Source organism: Periplaneta americana, chromosome 5 (assembly GCF_040183065.1).
Source record: "Periplaneta americana isolate PAMFEO1 chromosome 5, P.americana_PAMFEO1_priV1, whole genome shotgun sequence".
Lineage (NCBI taxonomy): Eukaryota > Metazoa > Arthropoda > Insecta > Blattodea > Blattidae > Periplaneta > Periplaneta americana.
This window is the reverse complement of record NC_091121.1, coordinates 97466765-97484945: the sequence shown is the minus strand read 5'-3', so window position 1 is coordinate 97484945 and position 18181 is coordinate 97466765. Positions and strand designations below refer to the sequence as shown.

Genomic DNA, 18181 nt, shown 5'->3' with positions numbered 1-18181 from the left:
TTTTACCCTTTTTTTGTTAAATCCGTATAAAAGAATGGAGATAGTTCGGTTACAATTAAACATCATTTGTATAATATGTTAAATTGTAGCTCTGAATTTCATACGTGATAAGGGTGACGTGTAGTAACATCAATAAATATCAGAAAAATCATTCGTCGTAGATGTATGGGTATTATTTTTATTGCTACAGTTAGTTTTTATGGGGAAAATAGTCTAATTTGGCCACTTTTATAACTATATCTGGACTTTCCATTCTTCAGTGTAAAATAATAATGTGTATGAGAATTTGAAATATCTTAATTCAGGACACTTTGATGGTTGTGAACCTGTGGAGTTTCCACAACGATCCCGAATTTTGGGGAGACCCAGAGGTATATCGGCCGGAGAGATTTCTGGATGACCAAGGACAACTCAAGAAGGATCACTCTTTGCCATTCGGAGCAGGTCAGTTTTTCTGCAAACAGCTTTTATTTTCTCAATATGTATGATATGATACGATATTTATTTTCAATCAACATACGGAGGGTTGTTTTCGATCTTTGACGAAGAATTTCACTTGGGTATTACCTTAAGAACAACCATATCTCCACCATTTATATTTGATGTCCCTTCACTCTGATTATAACTCTACATTTCAACTTCCACTCATGAAGACTTCTGCGTAGTACAGCCATGTCTATATTCACTCACTCTCCTTATAGGCCTTGCAGAGATTATCTAGAGATCTTTTCAGAATTTAAAATGAGCAGAACTCCATGACAGGAGCATCCGGCCATTTTACGAGAATTTCACTGAAATATATAGTGTGAAATCCTGTTTCCTGTTCCATTCTCTTAATGTCTCGATGCCTTATCTTGATATTAGAGTTTACTTTGGTCTTTTTAGTAACATGGCGAATTCTTAATTTCCTATAAATGAATCCAGCAGTAGTGAGAAGTTTTCCTGCATTCAGAGTACAATTTTTTGGTTTACTGCTAGAGACTGTCAGCGATGCTCATCTTGACTGCACTTGTGGAGCATCATGAGTGCATGTGTGGACTGTGTGCTTATTTTCTCGACGCTGCGAGTATGAAAAGTTGCTGTGGCGATCTTTTAATTTTACATTAAGAAAAGTACAAATATTTGTGGTACTTTTTCATTGTTATTTTATTATATTTTGTAAGTAGGCGTACTATTAGCAATTGTAACTAATCAACTCGTCACGCAAGGAAAGCTATCCCTTAAATAGGAATATATATATATATATATATATATATTCATTATCTGTATTTAATATCTTAATGACTTTTGAAATAAAGCAAACATGTTGAAATAGGTTATTTCCTTGACTATATTACAGTAACAAATATTTATAATCAAAGGACCAGAAATACATTGTTTCAGCGTTCTCAATTTAAATGTCAAAATTTCAGGAAATTGAAAACGTCGTTACAGTTTGAGTTATTTGCTATGTGAGGTACATTTTTTGTTTTAGTTTATAGGTACTATGACCAATTATTGTAACTAACCAACTCACCACTTACATGACACGTATTGGGTCTCCATTCTTTATATATGGTCCTTAAATCTTGGATTAGTCCGAAAAGCCTTGTTGGATAATAGGAAGTAATTTACAATTACATTTGCCTTAATCATAACAATTTATTAGTCTAATATAGATAAGTTACCAGAATGACTAAGGTCATAAAAACAGAAAATCAGTTACCATAAAAAGATTCTGGTAAACGCTTAAAATCACAGACTTAAATCTCCATGATTATAACTTTCCTAACAATGGGGTAAAAACGCGCCGTAAAAACATCAGTCTACCAGACCCACAATACAGATATAAAAATAATAACTAAAGGTTACATATTCCAGAAACCAATTACCGGTACCATAATATGCCGAACAAAATGGGAAAGTACAGCCCACACTCTACCGCTATATAAATAATCTCACTTTTAAGTCACCAAAACAGAGTGATTATGTACATTAATTTTCATGGCACAGTTCTCATATAAAATTATCGGGCCACACAAAAAATCCCATAGTCAACTTTACTTAGCGTGTGACACTCAGACTGGTTTCCTAGAACTCACAACATCCTGCACTTTACAAACCATAAATGTGGAGGATAACTAGAACATGCCAGACCTGGACATGTAGAGCTAGCAAATACAACAAAATGGCGAGGCCACATCACCAAACTCTTGAATCAGCGACAGAGACTGCTCCACATGTACAGACGAAAAGTAGAAATCAGCGCGACGTGCGTCGAGTCTCGGTCGGCTGCTACTAATGTAACTCAAGACCAGGCTTCGGCCTAGGGACACAGAGTAACTAACATGAGGTTTAGAGTACACTGAGTATAAATGACGTCATGACCCGTGTGGGATGACTGCAACAGCACAGGTGGGTCCGAAATGTGCATTACGGATGTGTGTATTGCTGCTTGGCTGCGTTACATGTAACAGGCTTCTGCGTAGGGGCACCTGATTGAAGCTAACAACTCACTTTAAAACTTTAATGGTAGATATTTATTGTCTACAGTAGGAATGTATTGTACATACTGCATCTGTACAGGGTGAAATATATTTTATGCCGTATTATGACGGACTGTTCACATATTGAGACACGAAGTAACGACACGCTCCATCTCCCAGTCCACTCGACCAACACAACCCTATCAACCGTGCATTCTGAACTTTATGCGTTTCTGAGCCCAGGATCGAAGCCTCCTCATAATGACTTCCACTCAGCCTATGCCGGCCGAGCCCCACTCGAATCCCGACCTGGTAGAAAATCCAACTCCACTCACGATCCCCTAGAGATCTCCGTTCTCGGCCAGCTTGCCGATGTCTCCTCTCGGCTGGTAGGAATACGATTCACCCGGCAGGCCGAAACGCCTCACTCAAGTAAACATAAAACCGGCTAGAAATTTAAACCTGCCAATGAAATCAAATACAGAATCTTGTACCTAAAGGTAATCTAGTTTTCCAGTATATAAATAACTGGAAAAATAAAAAACAAAAGAGAGAGCCATCTATGAGAAAAGGAAGACACTACATAAGAAATGAAAAGAAATAAGAAAGGATAAACCAAAAAATAATCGATAAAAGGGATGTAGGACTGAAACCAGAGGTGGCAAAGGCAATCGCCACATAGGAACAAATATGTGCATATTGTGCTGCTGGAGCTAAATGACAGCTGTAAGCAGTATGGAATGAAGATAAATGCAAATAAGACGAAGAGCATGGTCATAGGAAAAAAAAAACACAGAAGATAAACTTGCGAATTCTAAATGAGGCAGTAGAGCAAGTGAACAGCTTCAAATACTTGGGGTGTGCTACAAGCAGTAACATGAGCTACTGCCAGAAAATCAAAGGAGTATAGCAATGGCCAAGGAAGCTTTTAATAGGAAAAAAGAGCATTTTCTGCAGACCTCTGGAAAAAGAACTAAGGAAGAGACGAATGAAGTGCCTTGCATGGAGTGTGAATTGTATGGGGCAGAAACATGGACATTACGACGAAGTGAAGAGAAGCGAATAAAAGCATTTGAAATGTGAATATGGAGAAGAATGGAACGTGTGTAGTGGACAGACAGAGTAAGAAATTAAGCTGTGTTGGAAATAGTGAGCGAAGAAAGACTGATACTGAAACTGATGAAGAAGAGGAAAAAGAATTGGTTGGGTCACTGGCTGAGAAGAAGCTATCTACTGAAGGATGCACTGGAAAGAATGATGAACGGGAGAAGAGTTCGGGGTAGAAGAAGATATCAGATCATAGACAACATTAAGAAATTATATATACACATACATATGAGTAAACGAAAAGGAAGGCAGAAAATAGGAAAGATTGGAGAAAGCTGGGATTGCAGTGAAAGACCTGCCCTTGGGCAGAAGCCTAAATGAAATGAATAAATGAATTATTCTATTTTACTTTTTCTGTATTTAAGAAATGTATTATGAAACAACTAAACATGTTGAAATAGATTACTTTTTTATGATATTACAGTAAGTAATGTCTATAACCAAAGAATTATTACTACATTGTTCCAAAGTTCTCAACATAAACCAATGTCTGAATTTAAAATTGAAATCGTCATTACAGTTTGAGTTATTTTATCCCAGATAAGGAAGCTAACTGGTAAAAGAATAAATAAACACTACAACACAAGTTTGACGTGCATAGTTGCTTGTTTTCAAATTTATTTTTGCAGAAATCGTAGTTGCATACAGCTAATTTAAACCCTTGTTTTTTTTTTTTTTTTTTTGGATTTCTGACATCTTTTATTTTGTTTGATATTTTCCTTCACTTTCCCCAAATAAATACATATTTCCCCCTTCTCAGTTAAAATGTACTGACGGGGAAACCACTCCTTTATTCACCGATCTACCAGTCATAATTATTATTGAAATATTGCACACAGACTTCACTCTGACTCACTTGATAGTTAAGGCTGGTTCACAATAAACCGAGAACGGAAATATTTAAAAAAATAAATGTGTTTAAATGCGAGTATTCACAATAGTTAATTGTGAATGTTCACATTTAAGTACATTTATTTTAACATTATTTCCGTTTTCGTTCTCGTTGTCGTTTTCATTCCCGGTTTATTGTGAACCATCCTTTACTGGCTACCGTGACACGCATGAGCAAATCCAGTTTGGTTGCTTGCACTCAGGTTCCACAGTGGAGGAAATGAAAGCTCTTCCACAAAATCAGCGAGATTCCCAACTAGGCTGACCAAATCTTTTATGGTCCAGCAAGGGACATCGGCAATTTCAAGAAAAACCACAAACGCTTAGCTAGTCACTCTCCGTTAAAATGTTGCAGAAAATACTTGTAACAATAGATACAATTATAGAACTTCGCACACTAAATTTGTAGAGTATCTGAACTTTTTAAAATTTAAATGCATAAACATACGAAACTCTTACAGAGTGGACCGCTCGAATGTACCTAATTTCAATTGTATGTGACTGGTGAACGATTGAAGATAGAACCTTATGGTAACGTTTATATGAAAGGAAAACACAAGTTTCGAATCCTGTCTGTAGATAGTGCGCAGACACGGTTTTTTTTTTCGTAGATTGTATCGATTGTCAAAATGGCGACACTGCAGATGAAAGCGCAAACTGTGTTGTGGTATGCGAAGAATTCAAAGGGAGTATCGGCGAGTGTTTAACCATGATGCTGCAACTGCTAAAAGCATTGAGAAGTGGCGCGATACATTTTTAACTACAGAATCTGTGTTGAAGCCTGGTGGTGGTCGTAAAACATCCGACGAAATGGTTGCAAATATTCAAGCCGCGTATGATCGAAGCCCGCGGGAGTCAATAAGAAGAGCTTCGCGGGAACTTCAAATACCAAAATCAACATTGCAACGAATTGTCCACAAACATCTCAAACTGTACGCATGCAAAGTGCAGTTAATGCAACGTGTGGAGCAGGATGACAAACCCAAACGAGTGCAATTCACCAATATGATGCTAGACCGTCTCGGCGCTGATCCTGATTTTATGTCTAAAAGATTTTCTTCTCGGACGAAGGCACGTTCCATGTGTCAGCTAAAGTAAACCGGCATAATGTGCTGATCTGGGGATCGCAAAATCCTCACGCTATACAAGAGCACGTTCGTGATAGTCCCAAGTTAAATGTGTGGTGCGGTTTGTCACAGGAACAGGTCATTGGACCGCTTTTCTTAGCCGGGAAAACTGTGTGTGGTACCACATATCTTGGCATACTGGGGAAATTCTTCTTTCCACAAATGGAACACCTGCAACCTAGCATCGCTTGGCCCCCGAGATCTCCGGATTTAACAGCGCTCGATTTCTTTCTCTGGGGCTACGTCAAAGATAAAGTGTACGCTACACCAGTCAGAGACTTTCGTGATCTTCGGGAGCGCATCATAGAGGCTATTGAGAGCATTCCAGAAGACATGCTCCAACATGCTTGGTAAGAAATCGTTCATCGCTTCGATATCGTCACAGTGACAGCTGGAGCTCACATAGAGATATAGTGATGTGCATATCGAAACTTGTTGAGTTTTCCTTTCATATAAATATTACTGTAGGTTTCTATCTTCAACTGTTTACCAGTCACATACAATTGAAATTAGGTACATTCGAGCGGTCCATCCTGTATAATTATATCCACTAAGAATTCAACTTCAATACCGGTACTGACGCATGCATTGATGTCTTTTACATAATATTGTACACAATGAACTCTAACACGCACGCACACGCACACACACATTTTACAAGTATTTGTCTGAAGATTGTATCTTTTTAAGGGTCTGTTCATTCCCATTCAGCTTCACACTAAGTTTTTCACATGAGAAATGAAAGCTTGTTTTCACTTGTAAAAAAGCTTTAACTGTTTCAACTTTATTTCTTGACTTTTCATAAGTTCAGATTGAGTTCATTGTGGAGAAAAGTCTTTCAAATGATGAATTATTGACTGGAAGACACATGATTAATGACACTATTTTGCGAAGTTTTTTTAAATGGGGTGGATTTTTTTTTGAAATGTTGAAAAACATCATACCACTTGTCACCTGTTGGTTTGTCACAAAATTTCTCATGTTTTGAACTGCTTACAAATGGACGCTGCAGCAGATCTAACGCTTTTACGCAACGCGAATGCTAAGATGACTAAAGAAAAAGATGCTACGTTCTTCTCGAAGGGTGCAGAATATCTCATAATGTGCTCGCTGGTTCTTCTGTCTGATACTGAGAACCGTTCAGAAATGTGCATGAATCGCAGCAGTTCCAATAAAATGTTATTGAAACAAAATCAAAGCTTCTGGGGACAAAAGCGGGGACATTTTCTCCCCGGGAACAGTAACTCAAAACCGGGGACTGTCCCCGGAAATCGGGGACGTCTGGTCAGCCTATGCCCAACGCTAGACTAAGGACTTCACTTTCCCCACAATGTCTGGAGTTCACCTGTTTCCTTTTAGACTCATTCGCATGAATGGCCATTTCAATTTTATTTAGCATATCCTTGTTTTGATACTGTAAAATTCAGATCTTGCATACTTATAAAATTGAAGAATAACACTAGCTTGCGTCGTAATGGACAGCGACGTAATCTTTCCAAAAGGGCTAAATTATTTTAGGCAACCTTGCAGTTTGTCAGTTCTATAAAATTAATGCCAAATGTCTTGTTCCTTACTTATAAAACTGACCCTGAAACGTACACAGCAGTGCCACAATCATAATCGCTACTCACCAAAGATCGGAAACAACCCTCCTTACGTCTATGTCATGGTGAAGTCATATTTCTGTATTCCTGTCACGGTCACCAGTTTTATTTAAATTCACAACTTAGAAATAATATTATCTACAATCAGCATGATGTTTTTTCTGTCTATAATATAATCTTGTATACACCAAACTTTTATCGAATTCAATTTGGTGTGATGTGATCTTTGTAACTTCTAAGTTCATATGTATGTATACTTTTCGCTGGTTGAGTGGAAGAGAAGGCCTTACGGCTTTAACTTTGCCACCTAAAATCCTTATTATTAATATTATTATTATTATTATTATTATTATTATTATTATTGTGTTCGACTAGGTAATTCTCTCTCGGTTCCATTTAATAGTTTATGCGGTGTTCCTCAAGGGACCTCTCTTATTTTTATTATTTATAAATGATATAAGTAAAAGAATAAGTTCTAGCTGCCTTTTATTTGCGGATGATCTCAAAATCTTTCGCAAAATTAATAGTTTGGTTGATTGTCAAATTCTTCAAAATGACATTAATTCAATTTCACAATGGTCTGTTGAAAATGGAATGAAAATTAATCAATCCAAAACTTTTGTTATTTCCTTTTCACGGAAAACTATCTCCCTAAAATTTAACTATTCTCTCAGTAATGTCGTAATTACTAGGACAGATTGTATTAGAGATCTTGGTGTCCTACTTGATTCAAAATTATATTTCAATGATCATGTGCAATATATTTATACCCATTCGTTAAGAATGCTTGGTCTAATTAGGTCTATAACTTATTCTTTTTCTACTCCTATGTGTTTATTAACTTTATACTATACGTTGGTTAGATCCAAGTTTGAATATGCATCTGTTGTATGGAACTCCATTACTTCCACTGACTCGGCTAAATTGGAGAATATTCAAAGAAAATTTATTTCCTTGTGTTCTTATAGATTTTTACCAAATTCCGATTATAACTATGAGATTAAATGCAAATATTTCAATTGCGGTAGTTTGTTCACCAGACGTCAGGATCTTGATTATTTATTTTTTTGTAAAGTCATTAAGGGTGATATTGATTGTGAATCTTTCATAAGCAATATCAGTCTTCGTATTCCAGGTAATGGTTTAAGATTTCATAAATTGTTTTATAATAAGAATCCTAAATCTCTCTCTCCGGTCTGCAGATGCATTAATTATGCTAATTTGCATGGATTCAACTTGGATCCATTTAATGTGTAGTATATCTGAGTTTTTTTCTCACTGATCTAATTTTAATAATTATTTGTCCATTTTTTTTTCTCTTGCATTTGGTCAATTGATTAAGGTAGACTATTCCATTATTTCAATTATCTTATTGTACTAATTTATGATTTTATAATTTTTATTTGATCTATGATTGATGTAGACTATTATATTGTTTGTATTTCATCTCATTGCCATTTTCTAACATTCATTCTCATCATCATTTGTTGTTTTGTTCTGTTTTGTATCGTGCTAAACTTTAATTGGCCTTGTGCTGTTGTTTTGCACGTTAATATTCTAAATAAATAAATAATTATTATTATTATTATTATTATTATTATTATTATTATTATTATTATTATTATTATTATTATTATTATTATTATTTAGAACACGTTACTGCAAGTTACTGAATTTAGTGCTGCAAAAAACACTTGTTAACTTTCTTAACGAACACTGACTATGCGAAATTACGTTACATCTTTAGCTACAGCTGAGGACTTGTTTAAAATATCTCCAACAATCATTTTACAGGTAAGCGACTATGTGCAGGAGAAACGTACGCAAGACACTTCATGTTTCTCACATTGTCGGCCCTAATGCAGAATTTCACCGTCAAGGGAGTTCCTGGGAAGCCTCTCCCCACCATGGAACCCGACAGACCAGGGATCATTGTTACGAAGAATGACTTCTGGGTGAGATTTGAACCGAGGGAGTGACGTTTTTGAGCAACTTTTTTTATTACGTATATTCCAGTGGACTATTCGACAGTTACTTTCCTATGCATGGAAAATCTCTGATTGTGACTGTCGTCCAAATTTTTTAAATACTTAGGTAATGGTGACAAATACATAATATGTCTGTTATAAATAGGGAGCGGATTTTAGCATATTTGCATGTTGTTTTATTCCTTGGTTCCAAATCATATGCTACCATTATATAAATGCATTTCAAGTTATTTCTAACCAACTGTCAAGATTTTATAATTCATATTTAAGGAGTCAATGCATAATTCAGCTTTTAGGGAATATAAAATATTTTGTTATTTTTAACAATGTGATGGCTTAAAATGTGATTAATTATACCGAAATTCTAAAAAATGAAATGCAGAAGAAACGCAGGCATTGAAACACGTTGCAGGATTTAGATTTTATTTTGATAGTCCATGTTTAATCTTTCGTACACTACTTTTAACACTTGAATATAAATAATTAATTGGCGATCTTACTCGTGTTAATTGTGTAAGCATGTGCGGGTTACAGCTGTTTCGGTGCTTCTTCACACCATCCTCAGAGCCTACTAGTAGAAGCACCGAAACAGCTGTAAGCCGCACATGCTTACTCAATTAACACGAGTAAGAGCGCCATTTAATCAAGTATTTATATTTTATTTATTTCAATCTGATAACATGAAGACAGAGCACTGTTGTCAGCGAATCATTTTGGACAAATCCTTGACAATCAACAAAGCACTCAAAAGCGCTCTCGCCGAAGTTCAACCCACAGCACCGGGTCGAACTCCCCTCCTCCAGTGTTTTTCCCCTCTGTGGCCTGACTCCAAGTTGGTCATGTATGTTGACATTTTTATTATTAAGTCAACTACAAAATCTGTGTTGCTACTAATTGTGCTATAACTGCATTCAGGACTGTTTGCCCAAACTTACATCAGAATTCATGGAAAGTGTCGACTTGCTTGAGTGAATGGCATTATAACCATTGCATTTATCCTTCGTCCATGACAATATTTTCTCTTTGTAAGCAAGTTCCTCATGGATTGATTTTTCACCCAGTTGTATGATAAGAGAGATCATGTCTGGTTCATACTTGCATGAAGAGCTCTCTCTCTCTCTCCTCTGAATACTGTTGAACAGAACTCTTATTGCACGTGGAATGATACCTGGGTCAACATGTGTTCCTAGAAAGTGTATGTGTTTTCATGCACTACTGCTTCCATATGTAAACAACAAACAATTCTGTCCACCTATGAATTTTTGCACCAACTTATGAACACTTTCCTCATACACTTCTGCTTGATTTGCATCAGGTTTGAATATCTTTGTAAACCGGATTTCGTGGATAAGAAGGTCCTTTGAGCTTCAGTAAAGTAGAAGAATCCTTCACTTTAAAAGTTTCCTCTTACGGCTGTTGCATTTTTTTATCTTTGGCTTTATTAATGAAACACTTTTAAATTTCCACAAGATGGGCTTTTGGTGCATATTTCAGATTCTTCAAAAAATGGATACAAGTTTGTCCTTGTTACAGGAAATGGTATGTCAGCAGTACATATGCTATGATGTCTTGGGTTAAAAAAAAAAGACAGATTATCCATTTTAACCTATGAGATTATACACAAATATCTTAGATTCTCTCTTGATAAATCATTCCTTTGCACTACCAACACATGCGCAATCCTAAAAAAATAAAAAAAAAAAAAAAAAAAAAAAGTTCATAGATTTCTTTCCACTCGCTAAACTCGAATTTCGCCACCTATCAACAATAATAGAAGCACGGCAATGCGATTTTCTGTTTTTTACTTGCCAACTTGGTAAGTCAGGATATTTAATTTTGTTATAGTAACAGGACTTAGAAACTTCGACTGTGTGTAGAGTGCTTTGTATTTTAGAATAGGTTAGCTGCAAGAAAATTATCAATTTTGAATTAGTTTTATCAATGATGCCTAACGAAAAATGTGCTAGAAGAGTACTTACTGCTTAAGCAATGGGTTGAGACATGAAAAATTAGCAACTGGTGGTGTCTCAATATCCTTATGTATAACAGAAAAACCACAAATAATAATACATTTTGGGAATATGTATGATAAAGACTTTCTTGTGTTACATTCTAACGTACCTTGTTTACATGTTTCGACCTATTTATGGGTTGTCCTCAGAAGTGGTCGTTGTTGGTCTTGGCGCCTCTTGTTTTGTTTCCTGTGAGGGTGTGTTCGTGTGGTATAATGTAGAGTCAAAGAGTGTGTGTGTTCTGAAATTGAGTTATGTGTTGAGAATTTTGTTGGGGTGTGTTTTCGTGTGTCTGTATATTGTATATTGTTCTAGTGTATTTACTTTCTGGCTTTTTGGTTGGATGTGTAGTATTTCCATGTCTGTTTGATGTCTCTATGGGTGTGGTTAGCATTTGTGATGTGTTCTGCATATGTGGAGGTGTTTTGTAATTTTGTTATGGCTACATTACAAAAAACACACCACAGCCATAACAAAATTACAAAACACCTCCACATATGCAGAACACATCACAAATGCTAACCACACCCACAAAGACATCAAACAGACATGGAAATACTACACATCCAACCAAAAAGCCAGAAACTAACACACTAGAACAATATAAAATATACAGACACACGAAAACACACCCCAACGAAATTCTCAACACACAACTCAATTTCAGAACACACACACACTTTGACTCTACATTATACCACACGAACACACCCTCACAGGAAACACGAGAGGCACCAAGACTAACGACCAGTTCTGAGGATGACCCAAAATAAGTCGCAACATGTAAACAAGTTGTGTTAGAATTTAACACAAAGTCTTATCATACATATTCCGAAGTGATACAGTGTTAAAAGTTGTGTAATCAAGATGTATAATAATAAATTGCTCGTTTTTTTTTTAAGAGTGCATATTTTGTTACTTTTAATGCATACATGTAGCCTATACATATTTTGCTGTTTTTGGTGCTTATGAATCCGCCCCCTAGTTATACGGTTATGACATGAGTATGTTACTACAGTATATATATGTATATATATATATATATATATATGTATATATATATATATATATATATATGTATATATATATATATGTATATATATATATATATATATATATATATATAGTTTTAATTTAACGGTCTTACATTCACATGTTATAATGTAATGTTAATGCTGTTACTTCATTTTTATATAGGCCTACTGTATTGTACACTTAACATTGTATTAACCTACTTTTTTATAAACCAAATAAAATATTTTCATAAAATAAACTTTTAAATGGTTATATTATTTTCAGTCTATGACTTATCATACAATATTTAGGGAGTAGTTCGTTTGTATTACATATTTTGCTGTTTGTATTAACGTTTTCATCGCTCCTGCGACATCATCAGATACATTCTTACATTATCCAAAATGTTAACATCAATTCAAAATGAATTGTAAAATATTTCGCTTGCCTAAAATTGTGTATAAACTATATATTATTCATTTAAAACAATCCAAAGATAAATAAATAAAAGTAACAGCTTTAAAATCTTCTCCCACATGTCAGAGGAGAATCATCCTGTCTATTCCATCATCACAGCATATCTCTCTTTTTCTGTACCGTCCGGTGCCTCTCTTTCTTATTTTCAGTAGTTATCAAGTGGCTTTTGGAGGTCTTGAATTATGCACCCTATCTTCTCGTATGTGATGTACCTAGCCATTTATTATGATCATGTTTAATTTTGTCATTAATAGAACATAATTATATGTACCTCTCCTCGTATTTCGTCATTCCTCATTTTAACCATTCACAAGCAATCTTCAGTTGTTCTCAGAAACTACAAAGCTGTGCTATAAATTTTACCCTCGGTTTTACTTGTCGTCCATAACTCTACTATTTCTCTCTCAAAAAAGTTTATATTTTTGACTTGTTCCACATCTTAAAGCTTCAATGGTAATGTATAATTTGTGGAATACAATAAATGAAATGGAAATAAAAATAAATAATAGCGTAAGTTCAAATTGTTAGAAAATACAATTTCATCCTCGTATATGTTTTTGCTTTATTTCTCAGTGCGTTATGAATGGTGGTAACCAATATTTGATCTGAAATGTAGATAATTCTGTGTTTATATCCTTCAAGTTTGCTAAATTAGGGCGCCCGCCCAACCAAAAATTTTTCTGCCCACTCTTTTGCTCAACCTAAAAGAACAATAATTAATACGTACATTTCAAATTTAATAAATCTTGCGCAAAGTACTATGTTGTAAGTCATGAATTTATTAATGATTCAACATATTCATACTAACCAAAAATATGGATTACCCAACAAATCTAATTTATACAGATTTTAAAGTATTAACTATTGAAGAAATTTATAAATATAGTTTATTAACTTACTATCACAGAAATCAAATAAAACATAAATCTAATCGACATGAATATCGATTGTACTCGAAGGCAAAAGTCTACTTCCCATTAATTGTCCGTATATGTCGTACAAGTGCAGCTCTTAAACATGGTGCTTGTTTCGGCCCAAGACTTTATAATAAAATTACAAACCATTTTCCAAATTTGAAATATTTTAAAATTGAACCTTTTAAAAAAGAAGTTTGTAAAATTATTCATGATATATAATATTAACAAATGTGTGTATTTTTTAGCGTTTTATTTCTGTCGACTTATTAATGTTTTTATTGAATATCACTGTTTCTGTCTGATTTAATATAAATTGACAATGTGTTTTTCTCTCTTTCTCTCTTTCGTCTTTCTTTCTTTTTTTTGCTCTTGTGTGTTATTTATTGGTTTGAATTAAGTTACTTACTGTATTTAGTAAACTGTCGTAAATTTTATGTTATATTATTAGCTAAGACCCACCGTACACGAGCCTGGCTCTTACGGTAGTGGCTAGAAACATTTTTGTTTTATAATTTTAATTTGTATTTGCTAGCTAATTAAATAAATTAAATTAAATACTTCAGCTTTGATATTGCATATAATTAATGACAATAACTTGGTAGAACTTATCAAACATGCGTCTGGCTTTAATTTAAGATTCTGCCATCATAGCATAATAGTGTAGTAGGCCTATAGTATTGTAGTAAGTGCAGTGTGTTATGGTGGTCCTAGTAAACAGTCTATCAGTGGTTTCTTTCATTTCGCCTCTTGCAAAAAAAAAAAAAAAAATGTGTAGTGATGATGCTAATGAAACTGACTGTGGAGATGCAAAGAATGATCATGAATCAATATTTCGGAAAGAGTGTGTGACTACAGTGCAAAAGGTGATAAAACTAATACAGTCGTAAGTGAAAATGTCAGTTCAGTTGTAGGGAATAGCTATTTCTACTTTAGTAAACGATGGTCTGCGACAGCCGTTCCAAAAACTGTATCTTAGACTCATTATGGTAAGTATTTGAGAAGTTTTCAATCTTAATGGTATCAATTATTTCTTTGACTGAACTGCAGTATTGAGCGTGATGCAGCATTGTTTTTTCCTTGTATATTATTTTCCAAAGAGAGTAGATCAGGTAAAAATGAATTTGTTTGTGGTTATGAGAACTGGAAGCGATCACTGGAAAAGGATACTGGTTCATGAAACATGAAAATAGGCTTAGTATAGTACATAAGACGTCTATAGTTTCTTGGGGTTCGTACAGTCTAATGAAAAAAAAAAGGTAAGATAATTTACAAAATAAAGAATAAAATCCTTATTAACATACTGAACATTAATATTGTATTTAGAAGCATAGCGATAAAAAAAGTTGAAAATAAATATAAAAAAGATTGTTTCAGTAATTATAAAGTAGGATAAAATGAACTGATGCTACAAATATCTCTGCTTTTCTGTAGTTTTTCAACTCTGAATTCTATATTTGATACAGACGGACATTTTCAATTTCAAGCTGTTTCCTTGCTTTTCCTTTGATTGCAATCACAGACTAGAAACTTATTTTGCATAAATGCGAGTTTTCTGAAGCTATACAAAATTTAATAGCTTCTTTTGCAAATGAGAGTAATTCTTGCATTCTTTTGATACAAAACTGGTCAGTGCTCTGCGAAAAAAAAAAACACCGTTTCAATATTCCATCTCTAGGTACAACCCGTCTGACGAAACATTGCAGTTTTCAGATGAGGGCGCTCGTGTGTCGCGAATGCGATCCGATCAGTCTCGATGCGTGGCGAGTCAGCTGGAGAAATGTTGGTACAGTCTGAGAAAAACATCAACAGCTGTTATGAACATAATCAAATACAATTACCAATACCATAGTTGAATTTGCTTTTTCTGTCATGTACGGTAAATAAACATACTTTATTCCACAAGTACATGTATGCCCGAGGCAGAGGTCTCAATTTCATCTGCATTTCGTCTGCTGTATATATGCTGCTACCTGGCCTATCATAATCTATCTCATCTTCATCACACTCTTCATCACTACTCACAATGCCTATGTTTATTACTACCCTTTCTACTTCCTCTTCCATTAACGCGTCACGACGCCAATATTCGTCCTCGATATGTTTAACAGATTGGCAGCATTTTATTCAGACTTCTTTGGTGATTTCGCTTATTGATTGTGTGGTCATTTGTTTCAAAACAGCATTCAGAAGCTTGCATAAGGTCGGAATTTGTTTCTCTTCTCATAAAACTGCAATAAAGTTCTGCGGATGACACATTTTTTCAAAATCATCAAGTACAATTTTCTTTGGATGTGGGCGGCTTTCACCAGGAGTTGAAAATTGCCTTCCAATGCACTTTGCTTCCTCACCCTCCTTAGCTATAATATGTATTGTCCTTTATATAATCTTTCTGCTTTGCAAGTGTAAGCCTTCGCGTGACGAGTGTCTCGGCGGAGTTTCCATTTGCTCTTGTGTACACACACTTCCGATACCGACTAGCAGACTGAACGAACTGATCTGAGGCATTTCTTCACTGCAGCGCTGTGCGTAGTACGTCAGAACAGGGTGACGTAATGCAGTATCGATCGCATGTTTATGTTCAAGCCGTCTGCAATGATTCTTCAGACGGGTTATACCGTACATATTTCAATGAGTCTTTCCTTAATACAGAGACAGGCAGCGAAAAGTTACCGCACTATACAGGGGACGTTAGGGAACAGATTGCCCGCAATCCATTGCTCGACTCACCGGTAAGCTGTAGCAGTACGGGCGGGCGTTCAGTTTCATTATGACAGTCCTAAAATTCCCGAGTGGTTGGGATGGAGTGCGTAGACAGCGAGACATTATTTGTGTTCGCTATCAGTATGGTGACGTATAGTATTGCACAACGGATATTTTTATTTGAGACATTTCTCCTAAAGAAGAAATCGTATGATAGTACCGTTCGCAAGTTTCTACGTCAGTTCCGTGATAATGCAATGCCTTAGAGAGAATACATAACTAAGTTATTCAGAAAATGACGAGAAACAGGGTCTGTTTTAAACAAAAAGAGAGAACCACAGAAGAGGGTATTAACAGAGGCGAAGCTTTCAGATATTCAAATAAGAATTGAAGCCAGCCCGGGGAAATCTTCACGCCGATTGGCGCAGGAGTGTGGTATTTCACACAGATCGGCATTACGGAGGCTGAAAATACTACACTTTCATTCTAACAAAGTGTCAGTTAACACAACGGGATTCATCCGTCCGTGGAAATTTCTGTCGGTGGATGCTGCAATCTGTTCATGATGGCAATGTCGATCCTTCTCTTTTAATTATGAGGACGAAGATAATTTCCGTTTAAGTGGGTATGTGAATTCTCAGAATACAAGGTATTGGGACACTGACAATTCTTACAGTGCATGAAACACCTCTTCACGATCAGAAAGTCGATGTTTGGTGTGGCATTATTACACGTAGAATCATTGGCTCTATTTTCCCCCGATTTAAATGCCTGTTATTTCTATTTGTAGGAAACTTTAAAACAGAGAGTTTACAAGAATATTCCACATACTCTTGAAGCCCTAGAGAATGAAATGAGAAGAGTGATATCTGAAATTTCTAACACGATGCAACGTTTGTATCGAGAACGCTGGACATCATTTTCAACAGATGCTTTGATGAAAGACAGTTTTCAACTTCATTCATTCATTCATTCATTCATTCATTCATTCATTCATTCATTCATTCATTCATTCATTCATTCATTCATTCATCCATCCATCAGGTAACACTTAACTAATAATAAATTTAGGTCTACCATAATGAAACTGAAAGCCCGCCCGACCTACTACACCTTACCGGTGAGTCAGCAAAGAATTGCGGGCAATCTGTTTCCCGACGTCCCCTGCATAGTCCGGTAACTTTTCGCTGCCTCTCTCTGTTTATATATTGGAATTTCAGCTGCTAGTTGAACGGATTGGTCTAAACACGAATTCTGTGAATTCTATGCTCTGGTAATTATTTTCAGTTTCTTTCGGAATATATTTAAAAAAGCAGTAGTTAAATAGTGCGACCTTAATTGCATGCCCGCAAAAAACAAACTCTCTACCGTATTTGTCGTATCATACTGTACGTATACGTAGCTACAATTTCCACCAGTTCTTTAGCATACAGGAATGAATAAAATTGCCTTTGTCAAATGATATCGACCAGAAATCAAGTTTCTTTACAAATCCATAGATTTTCTTTCTGTGACTGCTATTACAATATTTTGACATTTTGGCCTTGTAAACTACCATTAGAAGTATTCAAGTATTCGAATAATATATTGTCAAGAGAGGCCAGTCTAAATTTAAAGAGAATCGAGACATGAATTTGACTATACCGATTTCTCATCTTGCAGATACCGGTACATTAGAAGTTGGGTTTTGAGTAAAATTAATGTTATTTCTTTTACAGGATTTTAATTTTTCCAGTGGGTTTAAGTACCGGTACGGTAGTGGTAGGTCAGAAACAAGAGTCCACGTTAGTGGTTATTTCTTACAGCTCTGCATTATTACGTATAGGAACGTTAAGGATTAAAGAAGACCTCCTTGAAACCCAGATTAGCCTTCTTTATT

At 35.4% G+C, this 18181-nt stretch overlaps 1 protein-coding gene across 1 annotated transcript in view; it reads left to right on the top strand.

The window, feature by feature from the left end:
- LOC138700029 (probable cytochrome P450 304a1) overlaps positions 1–10897 on the top strand; it is a 43078-nt gene extending 32181 nt beyond the window's left edge. Inside the window, exons 8-9 of the mRNA XM_069826320.1 lie at positions 306–444; positions 8989–10897. Coding sequence (XP_069682421.1) covers positions 306–444; positions 8989–9173 — 324 coding nt within the window. The 3' untranslated portion in view covers positions 9174–10897. The remainder of the gene's footprint in view (positions 1–305; positions 445–8988) is intronic.
- Positions 10898–18181: the final 7284 nt, after the last annotated feature.